Raw genomic sequence first — 19,537 nt, 5'->3', positions numbered from 1 at the left:
CCTTGCAGTTATGATAACTGTTGTAAAGACTTTGTTTCCTAAGATTACCAGGAATGGAGCTGTATTGAGAGAGTCTTTGTTCTTTCCACCTGAATCGGATAAGATCTGCAATTACTTTTCAGATTTTAAAAGCATATTCTCCGAATACCTGATTTTTGTTTCCCTCAGAGTTCATATGAGCCTGATTAGATTTGGAAGGAGGGGGAAGGCCTTTTATTTTTCTTTAAAAAGAACCCCTACTTTATTATTTACTAAGAATTAAAATAATATTCCTATAATTAAATTAAACCTGAAATGTAAGTTCTACAAATTTGTCTTCAAAATCCATAAAAGAAACAAAGTTGAAAAATCCAGGGGTTGTGAACCTGTGAATAAAGTAGGGTATTATTGTTTAGTAGCTATTAGGAGTAGGACTTTGTCTAAATTTCCTTTGTATGCAGTGTTAGAGATGCTTGTACTTCATACTTTTCTGTTTCTGGGACAGATGTACAGAGTTATAAGGGCATGAGCATCAGTGCGGGCTTTTATATTGATCAGTTGTTTCTCTTCATCTTAGATTTGGTTATTTTTCATATAAATGAAATAGAGTCAGAAATACAATTCAAAAGCCTTCCTCGTCAGAAGTAGAATGATAGAATTATGCTGTCTAAACTAAACTTTCTCTGTATCTGAAAGCCTTCAGGACTCCTTGGGATTGAATTTGGAAGTCTTTTATGAAGAAAATTACCAATTTGGCTCAGTACAGTGACTTAAGCTGCCTTGTAGATAGGCTAGCACTCACACACACACTCTAACTTGAATGTGAAGTTATAGCCATTCATGAAAATGCATATTTTTAGACCTTTTGCTGTTAGCATCACTTACCAAAGTGGCAGCACAGAAGCCTCGGATTTTGTGTCAAAATGCAGCTATGATTATGGGTGTTTTATACCTCTCCCCAAATTGACACTGCATTTCTAGGAGAGACAGTGATGGAGCTAGATATATGGTGAGCTTGATAGTGGGAAAATGCGGGTGGGGGGAGGCAGATATCAACTAAGGAGGTCGATTGGGTATCTATGAGAAACAGATCTAGCATTACATTTTTTATTTTTTTTTTAGGCAATTTGGGTTAAGTGACTTGCCCAGGGTCACACAGCTAGTAAGTGTCAAGTGTTTGGTCTGAGGCCGGATTTGAACTCAGATACTCCTGACTTAAGGGCCAGTGCTCTATCCACTGTGCCACCTAGCTGCCCCCCATTACATTTTTTAAATGTCCACCCATTAACACCTTACCCATGTGTTTCCGCTCTCAGTAATATTAGAAAAAAATATAGAACTGTCTACATTTTTTCAGATGATAGTAGCTTTTTCAACTTTGTTTCTTTTATGGATTTTGAAGACAAATCTGTAGAACTTATGTTTTGGGTTTAGTTTACTCTCATTACGGGGATATTATTTTAATTCTTGATTTATTATAATAGTTCATTATAGAATCAGGTTCACATATGAGCAGTTTAATTAATTTGGACTTTTTTTTTTTAGTAAAACCAATTTATTAGAAAATGTTTGCATTACTTCTATATTTAGGCACTTTGGGAAAACAAAAATATATAGCTATTGTCTAACCTGCCATAAATGTTTGCAATTATAATCCCTGGAATGTTTTCATGGTAGACAATGCCCTGATTAAAACGTGATGGTGGAATAAAATGGCACCCAGAATAATAATCTGTTGCTGCTAGACAAGTGCTGCCATTTTTTAAAACCAGGAAACAGTGATACTGTGACAATGTCTTACTGCAGTTGCTTTATTATACCAAAGGGTTGATATATATTTAATCATTGCCTAATGGATGTTGGTGTTGGACTGATGTTATCATTAGCTCAAACCCTGCTTTGGTTATTGACAAGCATTCTGACTAGGGAGCAGGCCAACACCTATGTTGATCTCCTTCTAGGCCAAAAGCATGGGTCTTGGAGAAAACTCGGAGCATGCTGTTTCTCACCGAAAGGAAACAAAATTTCCATGGTGTTTCCTTTCAACTATCATCTGTACGGATAGGCAAGGCAGAGAGAGATATAACTATTACTTATTCATAATTAATATGGCTTGTTACTTAATAAAGTGATAAATTGCTGTGCATGTTTCGTATACCAACCCTAGTTTCTTTTGTTGTTGTTTAACTGCCTGCATTTTTAGGGCGTTGTTTTTGGAAGTAAATTAAATTCAGCTGTTACTCCTCTGGAATTCAACATCTCCACCCTACTCTGCCCCTATCATGGGGCAGGGGGGAGGGAGTGTGTTGTTTGACTGATCCCAGTCAGAATTTGCTTGCCAATAATACTGAGACCATTAGTACAGGGGCTGCTTCTTTCCAAAGCACTATCAGACTTTTCATAAATAAGTCTTAATGAGCCTCAAGTGTGTATTTGCAGTGTTCATGTACAGATACTAGAAGAGAGAATACATGTTCTCATTCCTGTTGCTGGCATTTTGCCTTTATATGTTATAGGAACTCTTATCCATAAATGAGAGGCAGTGTGGTGCAGTGGAAAGAGTGATTGGATTGGGAATCAGAAGACTTGGATTCAAATCCCAACTCTGTTACTATGTGACCTTGAACAAGTCCCTTACTTAACCTCTCTGGCCCTCAGTTGGCTCACCTATAAACAGGGAGTGGGACTAAATCACCTCTGAGATTCTTCCCAGCCCTTCATCTAGGATCTGATGTTACTGCTTGAAACATCCTACCAGAAACCCAAAAGGATCTGTTGAAATGCTCTTCCCCCTTTTTAAGTGACTGAAGAGATTTTCTAAAATTCAGATTAGTCTCTGGCGTGCTTTCCACACTTCCTCCTCTTGATAATTCCTACAGTTCTTAATGTGTATTTGATTCTAATTTCTAGTAGTGAGATTCTATCTGTACCTTTATTAAACAGATGTAGTAAAAAAAAAAACAAAAAAAAACTTCATTCCATTTTTCCTGTGTATTAAAGTTATATTTTCTGTTTTGGCATAATTAATTTTAAAAGCTGATGCAGGGAGAACACTTCCCATTGTGTATTTTTGTTTTCTGACATGTAATAAGTTTATATAGTTATATAGTAATTATACACTCCTGAGGAGAAGGCTGACTACTGCTTCTATAATTTAAACAAGTTCTTTGCATCATGTATTCACATGATCTGTATCAGTCAGGCAGCACATGCCAGGCCAAAGTGTCTGCTTTTGTATTATTTGGCTTAGTGTTATGTTTAATAAATTCTGTGCTCTGGACATATTTAATGGAAGTTTCATTGTACATTTCATTTTGAATGGGTAATTTAAGGAGGATTAAGCCACAAGATTCCATTTCTTCTTCTGCATCTGATGTGTGATGTTGTTTTGAATTGGAATCACAGAATGAGAGTGGAAAGAAGCCTCAAACTGACTCTAGTCCAGCCCCTTCATTTCTCAGAGGAAGAAGCTGATGCCCAGAGAATTGGAATGGCTCACCCCAGATCACACAGCAAGTTAGGGCAGGGCTAGGATTCAAGCTCCTCTCTTTTGACTCTGTCTAGTGTTCTTCCCACTGGAAAAAATATTCTCTTGAAAATAAATCATTTCCAGGCATCAAAAGTGGAGGATCTTTATCTGTAATTCCACATCTCATGCTGGCACCTTGTAAGAGCAGTGATTTTTATGAAAGAGATTAGCAAATCAATGGGAATAAAGATTTATACAGCAAATTGTTGCTGATGAAATGAATAATCATTATCCCAAGAGTGTATTTTAGAAATGAGTGTAAATTGGTTCAAGACGCAGCATCTTCTGGGTTTTTTGTATTATTCATAGAGGAAAAGCAGCCACAGTAAAGCATATTTATTGGAAAGATAGAGGTAAACTGGAGGAGGGTGGGATGGGAAACGCTAGGCTAGTGTCTATTCTATAGAGTAAAAACAAGAAAAAAGGAAAAAAAGTTTGAATTCATTGAGCCAGTGTTAATAGCTATGCACATTAGACAACTTGATGCTACATCTAGTGATACTCTCAGAACTGCATAAACCTAAGTTAAGATGCACTTAGTCCCTAACTCATGCTGAGGAAAAGAGAGCTTTTCTTTTACCTAGTGCCTGTTTTCTTAGTCATGTTTGATCTCTTAAAAAATACTTCCAGAAAGGGAGGAATAGAAAAATGTGTGGAAATAAAATGCCCTCTATGCTTAGGGGACAGGAGTGGGAGGTGTAGGACTGCCATCAAGCTACTTCTGCCTGGCTATGTTTCTTGCTCGTGCCACAAACATTAAATGCCCATGTGCACACTTGGGCAACCATTCTCTGCCCTCAAGACCTTCCATTTTTAAAAGGTTTGCAAGAGTTGGTTGAAATCTGAGATTGAGCCCAGAAAATCCATTTTGTCACGATGCTGACTCTGCTGCTGGCTTGAAGCCTTAGAATATTTGCAATTTTAAATTACAGAAATCTTCAGGGAGTGTACATGGGGGTAATGGATGTGGAAACCCTTAGTTCCTTGCTTCCAGAGCATAACTCCGGAAATGTGAGATTTTGTCATGCTGTCATCTTTTTTTGCTTTAACCCTTGGGAGTTTTTTTTTTTTTAATAAAAGCCCCTCTCCTAACAATGAGTCTCCAGAAAGGCCCACCAACCCTTCTTCCAGCCTCCTGACAAAACGAAAAAGGACCTACAAGTCTTAAGAGTTCTGGACAACAGCATTTATGATTCTGCTTTTAGGGGAAATGGATTCATCATGCAGAAACTGTCATCCCAGATCACAAGTCTTCATAATCTGAAGCCTAAGAGTAGGTTCCTTTTTCTGATCTATTTCCGTCCTGTTTTATTGAGTAGATAACTCTAACTTGCCTTAAAATCATAAGCATGAGGGCAAAGGAGTATTTAATGGAGGGAGAAGGAATATCAGTGTCATAGCGAGGAGGGTAGACTGTTGGCAGCCCCAAAGATAAAAATATCACCGGAAAAAAGCCTCACCATTAGAAGTCTTAATAGTTTTATAGCCATTCCTTTCCAAATAGATCATTAAATCCTTTCAGGTCGATCTCCTAATCTCTTAGTCATCTGGGCAAAGAGCCATATGATGTCATACTTGGAAGGACCCTTCAGGGATCACCCACGTCACCCTCATTTAACAGATAAGGAAACTGAGACCCTGAAACCAAAGACGAAAAATTTTAGGTAAATAAGTTGACAGGGTGGTTTCCCTATCCCTATCCCTACCCATATAGGAAGCTATATTAAAACTGGAGGCAGCAATATGTCAAGTGTAAGAAAAAGTTTTGCCAGACTCTGTAACCTGCTATTCATAGATGGCAGCTGTCTCTAACTTGCAGCACTCCCTGCTTTGGATAGTTCGACTGCTGGAAAGTAAGCATCCTCTAGCTCTCCTTACTTAGAGTATGCCAGTCACTCCACAGCCACCCAATATGATGTTCAAACTACATAGTTGTGCTTCTCTGGGTGTGAATTCAGAGCTCTCGGGCTTGGGCTCCCAGCTTAGCCTGACTTAGAAGCTAAGCAACCTGAGAGGTAGTGTATGAATAATGGAAGGCCAGCATTATTTCCTCCAGCCTTGCAGTTGTATGGGGCTCTTTTTGGGCCCTCTTTGCATGTGTCAGACTGTTAGATCTCATGGCCACTTGAGGTCATTAAAGATTACTGTGATGCACTAAAAAATGAGACAAAATGCCCATACTTTTTATTTCACTCAGAAGTACCTACCTCATTTCCCCTCCTAGAGCCTCATCTAGCCCTAAGGTATACTTTACTTCCCTTCAGTGTTCTTCAGACAGCTACGACCTCATTCCCCCTCCCCCATTCAACCCTTCCCATTCCGTAAATATCTACATTACCAGAAGTTGGTGATCCAGTTAATCAACAAGTATGCATTGCACTGTTGGACACTTGTCTCCAGCAGCACCAATGTGAGATTAAACACATCCTTAGAAAAACCAGGAAAACAGACAGGCATAATGGCCCATACCTGTGGTCCTTGCTGCTAGGAAGGCTAAGGCTGGTGGATTTCTTGAGTTGGGGATCTCCGAGCTACGGTAGGGCTAACGCCAATCAGATGTCAACAGTAAGTCTGACACAAATATGGTGGGCTCCCAGGAGTGGAGAACTACCAGGCTGCCTAAGGAGGAACAAACTGGCCCAGGTTGGAAAAGTAGAGCAAGTTAAAGCTTCCGTGGCAAGTCATATTGGAATCAGTCCTATGGTAGCTGTTGCATTTCCTGCCTGGGCAAGGTAGAGAGAGACAGTCTCAAAATAATAATAATAATTTGGATAATTAGTATCTATTTCAATGGGACTTGAATAGCTGTACTTTTTTTTAATTCTAAAAGTTCTAACATAGTAGGAGCGTATGATATGTAGTTATACCAACATCAAATCTTTTGTAAATAGGACAAAACATACTAATGCACTATCATATTTTAAGAATCTAGTGCTCTTTAATTCTCTCTACCAGCACCCAAGGATGTTTCAAGGGTCTCATGCAGATTTGTGGGGTGCGTCATGAGCCAAAGTTTGCTACAGGAGTTTGCAGGGTAGGTCAAGGACAGCCCCAGCTTTGATATCCCATCTGATATCTTCAACAAACTGAAGCCCTACAGGTAGCAAATGGGACACAATAATCATTTTTTCATAGAACATTCACACCTATACACTCAACTTCAACTCTAGAAATGTTGCCAAAAGAATGTAAAAGCCTGAGCCTGGAATGATAATTTCCATTGACCAAAAGAAAAACAGTATATTTTTTCCCTTTCTAGTGATAATAACTGATCAGGCAAAGAAAAACATTTGATATATTGGCCCTGAAATCAGAATCCTTAAGTTCTGAGTAAAGAAATGGAGAAACACTGAGGTCTACTTGTAAGGGGATGAATATTCCCTTTAATGTGCACTTTGTAATTTAATGTAGTTATGTGTTCTGTTTTAAGCTTCTTCCCAAATACTTCTGGGTCCAGTGTGCAGCAAGAGGATGTATATATGAAGAAATCTTAGCTACCATAGGTACTCGAAGTTAGAACACAAGCCCTTACACTTGTCAATCTGTAATAACCACAGGGAACACCATTCAGTTGGTATGTTTGTTTATGAAAAAGATTTTTAAGTTTAAATTTTAATGTGATTAAAAATTGTAATGTGATTAATGTGCAAATGTGATTCATTTGCACCACACATAGGTGAACTGGTTAGTGGAAATGGCATCCCCTGAAACCTCTACCCCCCTCCAAAGCCCCACAACTTTATACATTTGGTTTAAAACCATAAATAATCTTGTAACTGTAGCTCTGTAAATATGCCTTCTGAAAGCCCTTTTTAGTTTGAGACTTGCAAAGATTAACTTTTCTTAAAAACAAGAATGCTTAGAGAAGTCAGATGGGGCTTTCTCAAGCAGATGCCAGTTGAACAAAATAAGTGGGCTGGGATGATGAATTCTAAAGCACTTGTTTTATAGGTAATAGGTCTGTCATATCATCCAGAGCTGGAAAGGACTTTAGAAATCATTTAAAAACCCTCTCATTTTACAGATGAGGAAACCAGACCAGCAAAGGAAAGGGATTTCGTTGTCCAAGTTCACAAAGTCACTTGTAAGACCTGGATTTGAATCTTAAAATATATAATGTGAGTGATGCAAGTGGGATGGAGTAAGAAAGGAGGAGATCATTAAAATGTTTCTCAAGACCTCTGAGTTCACCATACCGGAGGAATTTTTAGCAGTATGAAAATGATACTATAGTACTATTTCCACCCCCCATCCCCAATTATAGTCCACTGTTAACTGTACCACATAAGTAAATTCACACTTCAGGTTGTTGACTGAGAGGTTATAGGCCTTAAACGGAACCTTAACAATTGGATTCAAAGATTAAGTCCGTACGATGTGCAAGATGTTGTGGAGACAAAGATAAAAAACAACCTTAAGGATCATATAATCCAAGGGTCATTGGCCTGGAGTCTATGGGCTTTTAAAAATATTTAATAATTTTAATGTAATTGGTTTCCTTTTTAATTCTATGCATTTTGTGTTATGCACTTAAAAACATCTTTCTGAGAAGGATTCCATGACACACAGTAAAGGTCAAGAAGTCCCAAAATAGCCCTTATTCATCTGGGGTACTGGCTATAAATAACTAAAGAATAAAAGAACAAAATGCATTTTCTAGATTTGCGCTTACCTATTTGTAAAATAGATCTAAAGAATAATAAAATGGATCAAAAGCCACCCACCCATAAAATATCCGTGACATATTCTCTCTTATTAGTATTTATAGAATTGGGAATTTTCTGATGAAGAAAGAAAAACTATATATGCTGTAAATCCAGATGAATTCTTTGACTATCCAGTGGCTAAAAATGCCAAAGGAAATTCAAACAAGAGCTAACAGTAAACTTGCTTCTGTGTGATCTGGAAGTGGTGGTGTAGGGGTTAACCTGCTTCTCAGACATCTTTGAGTCCCTTAGTTTTGGATGAGACCAAAGGAAGAACTCTTTAGATAGAACCCTACCTCATAAACAGGTCCTGGAAGGCTGGATTTCTAGGCTGAAAATTCTGATCTGGAGAAGCACAGAAATTCCAGCAGTTAGCACTTTGGGAGGCTGAGGTTGCCTCTGAATACAGGCCACTGAAAGCTCAAGGCAGCATGAATAAAAATTCATGTCATCAGCTTTAGTATGAACTGCTGAGTTGAATCAGCATTACTCAGTAACTTGGAGGTGGATATTTGCATGCCACAGTCTAGTCTCAAGAATACTACCCTCCCTCTGTCCATGTCTAAGCATATACAGAGTCTCAGGGATTAGAAAAGAAGGTGCTGATCTTGGAAATGTGCCTGGAGGGATGTCTCAAATTCTGGAGGGAATTCCCTCCTACTTTGGGAGCCAACAATTTGATCAATTTAAGTCCCACCTTAAAAATGACAGGGCTATGATCAGAAGTAGGCTTCCCATAGAGTATACTTTTGATGATCTGTTCCTGCTACTCCTATATTTTTCTGGCTGATGACTGTGATGAAGTTGTCTTGAAAAGCCACCGGATGCTCCAGCACATTGGACCAGAGGGTCCTGATAGGAAGTGGGACGCTTCTCTGGGATATCTGGGTTTGAGCCATCTGTGGGCCTCTCTCCAATAAACAGCAGGCTTTGGCCTTTTATGTCTTGTTCAATCTTAAAGAGTTCAAACTCCACATGAGGGAGCTTGATGCCTAGTGGCAAGCACCCATTGGTTGGTGTGACATCCTGCTCAATTCCAAGAGACCAGGACCCTGCATCCCCACAGCTCCCTGGGTGTGAGAAGTTCAGCATCGCCACAGTGACCTGATCCATTGGTGTCACACGGGCCTGGGTGACTTTGAATGTTAGCTCCGTGCCACCTCTGACCTTGGTAGATAGGGTGCCCTTGTTGTAATACCCAAAGGCATACACAGTGAATGTGGGCTGTCGGCAGGCAGGGTCAGAGTAGTGGTGATAATAGCCTTCCCATGTCCGGTTACTCCCATGGAAAGTGAAGAATCTGGTGAGGAAGAGTACAGCAGGTCGGACCTCACACCTCATGCTGACCCACCTACCACTGAGTCTCAGGGGCAGCACTGCCTTGTGGGGTAGTATTGGGGGATGGTGTTCATCCGAACGGTAGATGATTCCACAAGCTGGGCATGGATGCGAGTGATGCTGGCAAAGGGCAAAAATAAAGGCAGTGAATTTCAGAGAGGAAATAAAAGTGTAGTCAACTTGAGAGGCAAGAAGAATGAGTAGGGTGGGCCACAGCCTACCCATCCCTCCCTCCACTCCCACTCCCGTCCCTGCAAAACTCTTCCCTGGTTTGCCACTGGACAAAAAATTTCACTAGAAATCTATTTTGGGGGGTTATAAATGGATGATTTTTTAAAATCTTTGAGTCTCCTATTAAAATGTCAATATATACCTGAAAAGGATGATACCTCAAGCCAACCATACTAAGGTTTAGGGCCCTTGGCAAAGCTGCAAAATATTTGTGTTTTGTTCTCTAGCCTCCTTTTCTGGAATCCTGTTTTCATAAATGAAAAACAACTTCTCTACTGCTACACATACACACATACTAAAAGAATCAAAGAAGACCCCTGGATGACTCTTTGAATGACACGGACCAGAGTCACATGGGCTTGGGAGGATGGAAGGGCAGTGATCTACACCGATGGAAGGACCCAAGCACCTAAGACCCCCAGTTCCATCTAAGTATAAGTACTAGAGGGTGAAAGAATCAGAAGGAATCACAGAGATAATCTAGTCCATGGGTGGGGAACCTTCGACCTTGAGGCCACTTGTGGCCTTCTAGATCCTTAAGGTACAGCTTTTTGACTGAATCAGTCAAGGCTGCAGGTTCCCCATCCCTCATCTAGCCCAACATCCTTATTTTACAGCTGAGGAAACTGAAGACTAGAGAAGGAAAGTGAATTATGAAAGAAGTAGGGCTAGAACCCAAGTGTCCCCATCCCTTTGTTTTTCTCCTAACACTTACCTCACAGCACTCACCCCACCCCCAGCATCCTCCAAACCAAACTGTAAGAGATAAGCCAATTCTCCAGGATCTTTAATCCCTATTCTACAATTCATTTCCCCCCTTTTAAACTGTTAAGAATTATGAAGGTTTCAAACCAAACATGATGCAGGATAAAGCCGCAGGGATAGCTAGTATTCGTCACATAACTCAGTCAATGGAGACAGAAGGGAGAGCAGAGAAATTGGATTTTATAAGTGAATAACTTGTAGACGTGTCTCTTGTCGAAAGAATGACAGAGAACAGGAAGGTCTATCTAGCTGCTTTGCAATTCTAGAAGGAAACAGGAAGGGGGGGATTTGGTTTGGGAAGGGAAGAGCAGTGTTTGGAAGGCCCAACCAGGAAATCATTGTACAAATTCTCTTTGCCATTAAAAAAAAAAAAAAAAAGTTGAAAACGTTCACCCAGAGTTGCCTGGGAAGCTTGGTATCCAGAAAATTGAAGTCCAGGTGCCAGCTTGAGGGAGAGGGTTAGGGAATGGGAGGGAATCATCTGATTAAAAGCTGGCTTAGTCTTGGCTTTCTTTTTAAGACTTTTGTATATATAGTTACATGATGAATCTAACTTTTCATAGATTTGTACAAGAAAAAAATATACATTTAGCTTGGGAGGTTTACACCCATGGGTTTTGAAAGCTCTTTAAAATATGCCAGTTAATAGTTAGACATGGTTGCAGTAGAAATTAACTCACCCCCATCTGTAGGTAGCTGTAGTGTTACATGTGCTACATCTTGATTACAGTCTGTAATTGAGCCATTTGTGGCTAACATTACAACTTAGGTCACCCTAATATGTAGTGACAGTACATAGTAAGTTAAATATAAATCCCCAGAAGTACACACACACATTATATATACACACATACATACATAATCCTTCACAAGCAGGCAGGAAATTCTTTGATAATGGCTGGTAATTTGGGGCAAGAAGATTTCTTCAGAGCAAATGCAGACGGGATACTGGGGGCCAAGGTAGGGAGGGAAATGACATTTTCTCCTTACATTTAATTTTTTTTAAGAGAAAGAAAATTACCCTGTCTTACTCTGAATGAAGTTCATTTTAGTATTGTCTAGAATTCCACTTGTTCTTAAACAAGGCCCCTATCTGACAAAATTAACATATTGAGTCTGAAGCCAAAGTCTTACTAGATTAAATGGGTTTCATAAAGTAATTTCTGAAACAGCATATGACAGTTTCTGATTAACCCTGACAGGTGACATCATATACTCAGATGTTCTTAGTCCACTGCAGGCTGGTGAATTAGCAGCGTACCCAAGGAGTGGATCTGGGTACCTGATTGCTTTTAAATTAGTTTCTCAGAATGTTTATGTTTACCATCTGGTTTAGTTCACCAGCATCGTTGTGGCCCAGGAAAGCATAATGTAATCACACAATGTGTTACTTAGAGCTCTCTGCCTCTTCCTTCTGTAAAGAATTCCTAGAGTTAATTTTTTTTTCTTCCTCTCTTTTACATTTTTTTTAATGAGTAATATTTTTAATACTCACATCTGGCACCCTTCAAATCCCATTCTCAATCACATCTCAAAATGAATTGGTGGTAGATTTAAATTTTCTGGAAAGGAGTCAAACTGGTTGGTATTGGGGAGTTGTTGGGGGTGGGGCCATAGGGGAGTTGATGGGAGGAAATGGAGAGGATGGAACCCTGCTTAGGGAGAAGAGAAATGGTTGTTCTCCCCGTACTCTCAGCATTTTCCTGTATAACAGCATATCCCTGGATTCACTGCTATTTCCTCTCCCAATACCATTATGGGACAAGATGATAACCTCCCTATGGATGCTTGCTTTCTCTCATCTCTTAGGCGAGGTCAACATTTGCCTCAGACTGCCTCAAAACACAACGTATCCAAAGAGAAGGAATGAATTATTCTCAAGTAACAGAAAAAAGAGGTGTTTTGTTGACCATAAGCATTTTTTTTTCTGTTTTCAATGGGGAGAGTATATATAAATTGCTGGGAGTTCATGCCCATCCATCCTTTCATTCCCAAGCCCTTAGTGAGAGGAGTGTCCCTCCTATCCCATCTGAATCCTTGTCTGCCCTACACATAATTAGGTGCTGATAGATATATTGCTTCTTACTATTATCAAAGAATTTCCTGCCTGCTCACAGAGGAGATAGATAGATAAAGACAGATACAATTTCTGGGATTATTTAAATGTAACATACCATGTACTGTGGAATTAGTATGAGATTTCAGGCCTAGTAGAACCAGAAGGCCAAAGGTACTAGTCCAGCATTGTCATTAACTACTAATGGAACATGGTACAAATCACTTAACTTCCTTGGACCTCACCTCAGTTTCCTTATCTGTAAATAGGAGTTGGGTAACATGAGGTCACATCTTAATTCTTCAAGTCTCCCTGCTTTCTCTAGACACAAATTATTAGCTTATCTTCAGCATAAGTGCATTTCACTTAACTCTGCTCTCAACTAGACATGGATATTACCATCAAACGATTTATTTGGGTGAGAAGAAGAAAGGTTATTGGTATGCTTGGATACTTTAAAAGATTCACCTCCACATCACCATGAGTGTACCCTCTCCCAAGGCAAGATCACAACTTTTCCCCACTTTTAGTAGACAAGCCTTGATGTGGTACTGCAGCCACAAAGAAAAACCATCACTTGTGACCAACCTTCTGAGGAGCCCCTCTGCACTGGCTGGTGCTTAGTCACTTACCTATCCCATACTCAAAGCCTTTTCAGCTTGGCTGCCCTTCCCAGAGCTTCTGCTCCCTTGAAATAGCCTTCTAGAGCCAGAATCACCTCCACCCTACACCTGGGAAATAGCGGAGGTCTTCACCAGAGGATTATTGGCAGATAGACATCTTAAATAAGACTGAATATATGCAGACCTCTGAAAAGGTTGCTGACCCTCATGGTGGTGTAATGACAATTTAGTATTATTACCATGGCACTCTGGAGTGGGCGTTGATACCCAGTGGGTCTGTAGTGAAGCCTTTCTGACCATTCCGTGTGGATGTCACCCAGATATAGCTCCTCCACCACCCTATTGCCTGGCATCTGCTGCAGCTTGTACTGCCTTTCCACTCGGATCAGGCTGAGCTCGTGCATGGCAAAGCCGAGGGCCCTAGTGCAGTCTCTCTCTGCCTTGGCACTCAGGAGTTCATAGACAGTCCCTGGAGTCCAGGACCTCCCAGGGGGGAGTAATTTACTACAGCCTCTGCCTCCTGTCTGATTGATGCGCTCTGCTATCTCCAGAATAGCACTCTGGCTGTGGAAGACGATGCCGACCTTGTGCAGGTGGTAGTTGGCTTCTGTGGCCCCTCGTGTTATCCAGGATGCCTGGCGAAGGCGGAGCTTGCCTTTGATGAGCAGGGAGTACAAGGGTTCCCGGCAGGAAGAGTCCTGGTAATAGAACTGGTATGCTTTAAACAGGCGGTTTGAGTAGAACATGTATGACCTGGTGAGGAACTCTGGCCCTGGACGCACTTCACAGCTATGATGGCATGTAGCATGGAAGAAAGAAATGGAAAGGAACAAGAGAACATCAGAATGACCTAGGCTAGACTCATCATCCACTCTGTCTCTGATGGAAGGATTAAGAATATAGTTAGTTACCCTCCCTAATAATAATAATAATGATAATGACTGACATTTATATAATGCTTTAAAGTTTGCAAAACACATTTCATATATTACTTCGTTTGAACCTCACAAAAACCCTAAGAGGCAGGTGCTGTCTTTTACAGATAAGGAAATTGAGATAGAGACAGGTTTGCCCAGGACCATAGCTCTTGAGGGTCTGAGGTAGGATCTGAATTCTGAGCCCAACATTCTATCCACTTACACTACCTAGTGACCTAACCAACTTCAAAGAGTCAGAGATTTGTCCCAAACATCCTAGTTTACTCAAGTAACCATTATAACAATAATTAATAATAACAATAACTAGTATTTATTCAGCATTTTTAAGGTTTGCAAAACAGTTTACAAATATGATTTAATTTTACCCTCAACAACCCCAGGAGGTAGGTATTATTATTATCCCCATTTTACAGATGAGGAAACTGAGGCAAACTGAGGTTAAGTGACTTGTCCAGGGTCACACAGCTAGTAAGTCGCCGAGGTCGGATTGAAACTCGGGCCTTCCCAACTCCCAGGTCCAGTGCAGCCTTATCGATCTGCTTTCCACAGACTTGTCCAACACCTACGAGTTCCTTCTTCACCATGTGAAGTGAAATTTATCTGTCTATTCCTGTTTTAAGCTTTGATGCAGGCTCCTCAGTTCTAATGTTCTGGGATAGGGTGAACAAGTTCATATTTCTTCTATCTAGATAAGGGATTTTGTTGGTGGGATAAATGCTGGCTCAGGAGTCAGAAGGCTTCAGTTCAGTGGCTTTGCTCTATGCTACCTGTGTGACCTTGTCGAGAAGTCACTTAACCTCTCCCAAATATCAGTCTCCTCATCTGTAAAATGAAAGGGTTGGTCTAGATGACCCCTGGGATTGCCTCCCAGTCTAGATCTACAATCCTCCAAATTATTGAAATTAAGCAGTGGGTCTGAGCCTGCAGTAGAATAATTTAGCATGCCCTGTGGGCCAGGAAGCAACTACAAGGTAACTTCTCCTCTCCCTGTCATTCCCCCTCACCTTCCTTCAGCTTGGGGGGAAGAGAGGGAAGGTGTGTGTGGCAGACACGGAATGTTCATATAGCATTTTTTGCACATGGCTACCCAGGTCCCAGACAGCCCAGTCTGTCCTCCTAGATGTCTCACAAGAAAGAACTTTAGCCTGGTACCTACAGGCTATTCTCTGACCCTGATGATGCAAAGATAAAATTGACCAAGACTACATTGCATATTTGAGAACAAAAAGGTAAAGAATAGGTCCATCTAAGGCTTTAGGGATTGGTGGCCCACTTGAAAGGTTGAAATATCTAACTGCCTACAAAAATCAGATTTTAAGGCAAAGTGGGACGGGGCATAGTTAAAGAAGCCCTGGATGGGGAAATCTCTCTAGAGACAGAGATTTGAGTCCAAGATCTGCCTAAGTAGTCATGTGGCCTTGGGCAAATCGCTGGGCCTGTGTTTCCCCACTCGTAAAATGAAGGGAGTGGACCACATCATTTGGAACTTTCCAGCTCTGGGGCCTGCATGAAAGGGACCAGCAACATGCCCCCAGGACACTAGCTTACTGAGCGAATGTTCCCAGGCAGGGCTCCTCAGGCTTCTGTTTCCCTCTTCCCCTATAAGAACGCAAAGGACAAATAACAGAACAGGGGTTCTTAACTCCTGAAACTTTAAAAAAATGTATTTTGATAACTAGATTTCACAATAATTTATTGTCTTTGTAATCCTAAGTATTTTATTTTATGCATTTAAAAACAATATTTTAAGAAGGGGTCTGTGCTATTTCTGCCCGAGGGGTTCCTGATACAAAAATAATAGAGGCTCTGTACTAGAGGCTCCCTTCCAGTTTTCTAAGCTGTGAATGAAGTCCAGGACCCTCTGGAAAGTCCGACCCTAATTCAAAGAGTTGAGGCCATAGCAAGGGACTGTGTCACTGGAAGCCTGGTGTTGTACCAAATATAGTAGTGAGAATGTAGTATGAATTTTCAGGGCATGAGGTGATTTGAGGGGCAGAGCCCAGCAGGCACCAGGGAGAGCTTGTGATCGCACTGGGCGAGAAGGCATTTTTACCTCGTGGAGATCCAGTGACCCTCCAGCCTTGGAGGTAGCAGCGCAGTAATTCTGGCTCCGTCCTGAAGATGGCGAAGTTGGTACTGACACTGAGATTCCCACTGCAGCCGGCCTGAGCTGTTCCGCTGGCCCTGGAGAGCAGCCCCGTCCCAATGCTGGATTCCAGATGTGCAGGCTTAAAACAAGACAGATGTGTTAGGAGTCACAGTCCTGGTCTCCCCTTCCCATGCAAGTGGGGGGTGGGGGAAGGGGGAGGAGGTTGCCGCGGGGTTTCAACTTGCTTGGTTTGAAACCCGGAAATCTTTTCCAGACACACTCAGATTCAGGCTGAATGTCCCCTATAACTATCAGGTGGCTTCCCCAGCCTGACATAGGATGGACGGGCAGAAAGCATCACATAACACACAGATATCACACAAGAATGAACCATCTGGGTGCTCCCTACTCTGATACAATTCAGAATCCCTCCGTGCCTCAGACTATTTAAGTTTTCTGAGGCCAGAAGAATTTATTACCTGGTGGTTAAGTCTCAGTGAAACTAGGTTTTCAGGGATAGGGATCGACAATCCATCACTGGGTCTATAGGACCTGCTAAATCTTGTGATCTAGTTTCTCCCAATGCATTTGTACATAATAAAAAGATTCCGTTTGTGTTGCTTATTAATCTATGATCTTCATACTTCTCTCTACAATTTTTTTTAACCAGACTTGTGATTTCATTGGTATACAGAATTCCCCTACGAGGAAATTAGAGGAAATTAATTGGCACAGTAAGCAGAGTGCTAAGCCTGGAGTAAGGAAGTTCTGAGTTCAAATCCATCCTTATATACTTACTAGCTGTGTGACCCTGTGCAAATCACTTAACCTCTGTCTGCCTCAGTTTCTTCATCTGTAAAATGGGAGTGATAATAAATAATAGCACCTACCTCACAGGGTTGTTGTGAGGATAAAATGAGTTAATATTTGTAAAGTGCTTATCTAAATGCAAACTATTAGGAAACTCCCTCTGCCAACACAAATGCACATAAACAGTATTCTGCAATTTATAATCTTAGAGCACTTGCCTGGGGACACTGAGAGGTTAAGTCTTGCCCCGGTTCACTCAGCCAATAAGAGGCAGAGCTTGACCCTAGATTTTCCTGACTCAGGCTGGCTCTTTACCACTACACCAAACTGCATTCAAACATGTAAGTATTCCTTTGCACATAATGCCTGAAATTCTCCTAACAGAGAAACCAAAAACTCAAGTTGCAGAATAATACATACATTTTCCTGCACAGCAAGTGTGGGAATTTGTTTTGCTTGGCTGCGTATTTCTTAAAATGCTCTCTCTCTTCACTCCTCCCACCCCAATTTGGGATGGAGTGGGGTTGAATGGGGGTGGAGGTGTTAGGGCTAGGGTTATCAGAAAAAAAAAGTCATCAGAGTGTTTTTTTTTTAATGCAAAGAGAAACAGAGTCACAAAGTTACATGGTGAGTTTATTATATACTTAAAAGAAAACTTCAATAGAAACTTTAACTTTTCCTGCTGTATATATGGAAGTGCTCGTTTTATTTGGGATTTATTAATTTCAGATTTTTTGGGGGGGGCTAGGCAATGGGGTTGAGTGACTTGCCCATGGACTGGTGCTCTATCCACTGCGCCACCTAGCTGCCCCTAACTTCAGAATTTTTAAAAAGCAATTTTTAAAAAAATGTTAAGGCCAGGAATACCCCTATTTAAAAAGCACTTGTGTTATCTAGGATGTATGACATATTGACCCATTAACACTTCAGCAGAGTGCCCTGAGAGAATGGGATTTGGAATAGATACATTTTAATGAAAATAAAGAGGTCAGGAAGAAAAGAACAAGTCTCCAGTATTGCTATAGTGAGTACAAACCCCTAACATTTCTGCTGGTCCTTTATATCCTCCCCTTTGAATCTTTTCCCCCTCTTTTTGTTCCCTCCTCTCTCGCACTCAATCCTTAGGACCCTCTTGTTCTGATATCTATCATTTATTAGTATGAATGAAAATCTTATGGAACCATATGTTCATAGGATAATAGCTGAAAGGCCCTCAGAGCTACCTTATCTAACCTCTTCATTTTACATCTAAGGAAACTGAGGCCCAGAGAGGTTAATTGACTTAACTAAGGTCATACAGCATAAGAGACAATATTTTAGCCAAGGTCCTCTGGCTATGGAGTCAGCACTTTTCTTCCAGTACCATGTTGCTTCCCAGTCATAGAATCATAGTATCCTAGAATCTCAAGGTTAAAAGGGACCTCAGAGGTCATCTACTCAGAGCTGTAACTAGAGATTTGGCACTTGGAGAAAGCAGCAACAATTGTAAGTCACAGTTCAAAAATAATATAGGAAGCAATTTAAAACAAATTTAGTTTAGCAGGAGAGGGTATCATTCTGTATAGTGGCTTCTACACTACTGAAGGAGTGCATGGCTTAAATTTTTTTCACCCTATAAATTTTGGTGCCCTAGAACAAAGCCCAGATTATTCTGACCTCCATATCTAGTTCCACCTTCTTCTCAATGAAGGAATACCATCAACAACAGCATCTTTAGTAGGCTTGAACTTTTCTAGGGACAGAGAATTCATTACTGTGACCCTTTTCCACGATGAAATAAATCCCACATGATGCAGACACTCCCATTCCTTGTTAACACAGACAAGGGTCTTAAATAAAACCCAAAGGCAGTGGATACACATGTATACCTAAGAAACACAGGCTCACAGATGCTACCAAATTGTACAACACTGTAATGCTTCCATGGAACAGCTAACTGCATGATCATACCATTCTCTGCCAGTGGTATTTTCACTTTGAATGTGATTTCTTGCTGTGGAACACAAAGCTGTATACCCTGGTCAAGAGATTTTAGGTGATTGTAATAAGTAGGTGAAACAGTCTGAGGCTGGTCTTCTCTAGCCTTCTACCCTGCCTTAAGCTAAGACCTGCCTTCGTCTTGAAGGTACTAGAAGCCTGGTAACGTGGGAAAAGAGAGAGAGGAAAGATAGGAAACGAATCTGGGAAAGGAGATAGAGGAACAGCCCCAAAATAAACTTCATTACTCTACAATCATATGAGCATAGTATTTAGATGTAGATGGAACAACTGGGATCACCTACCCTACTTTCCTTGCTTTACAAGTAAACCAAGAACCCCAAAGATTAAGCTATTTCTCTGACGGCACATAGGTGGTAAGAAGTCAAGCAACTATAATTCAAATCACAATGACAGGATCATAGATTTAAAGATGTAAGACACATAAAAAATCATCTAATATCCTCATTTTACAAATAAGACAAGTGAGGCTCAG

The 19,537-nt window shown here is 40.8% G+C and overlaps 1 protein-coding gene across 1 annotated transcript in view; it reads right to left on the bottom strand.

Annotated features, from left to right (window-relative positions):
- Positions 1–3,829: 3,829 nt before the first annotated feature.
- APCDD1L (APC down-regulated 1 like) overlaps positions 3,830–19,537 on the bottom strand; it is a 52,210-nt gene continuing 36,502 nt past the window's right edge. The window contains exons 2-4 of the mRNA XM_027850624.1: positions 16,219–16,393; positions 13,467–14,016; positions 3,830–9,672 (exon numbers count right to left, since the gene is read on the bottom strand). Of these exons, the coding sequence (XP_027706425.1) occupies positions 8,896–9,672; positions 13,467–14,016; positions 16,219–16,393 (1,502 nt within the window). The 3' untranslated portion in view covers positions 3,830–8,895. The remainder of the gene's footprint in view (positions 9,673–13,466; positions 14,017–16,218; positions 16,394–19,537) is intronic.

Source organism: Vombatus ursinus, unplaced genomic scaffold (genome assembly GCF_900497805.2).
Source record: "Vombatus ursinus unplaced genomic scaffold, bare-nosed wombat genome assembly UNPS02000580.1, whole genome shotgun sequence".
In the NCBI taxonomy this organism is placed as follows: Eukaryota; Metazoa; Chordata; class Mammalia; order Diprotodontia; family Vombatidae; genus Vombatus; species Vombatus ursinus.
The sequence above is the reverse complement of the archived record's forward strand: the minus strand, read 5'-3'. Positions and strand labels throughout refer to the sequence as shown.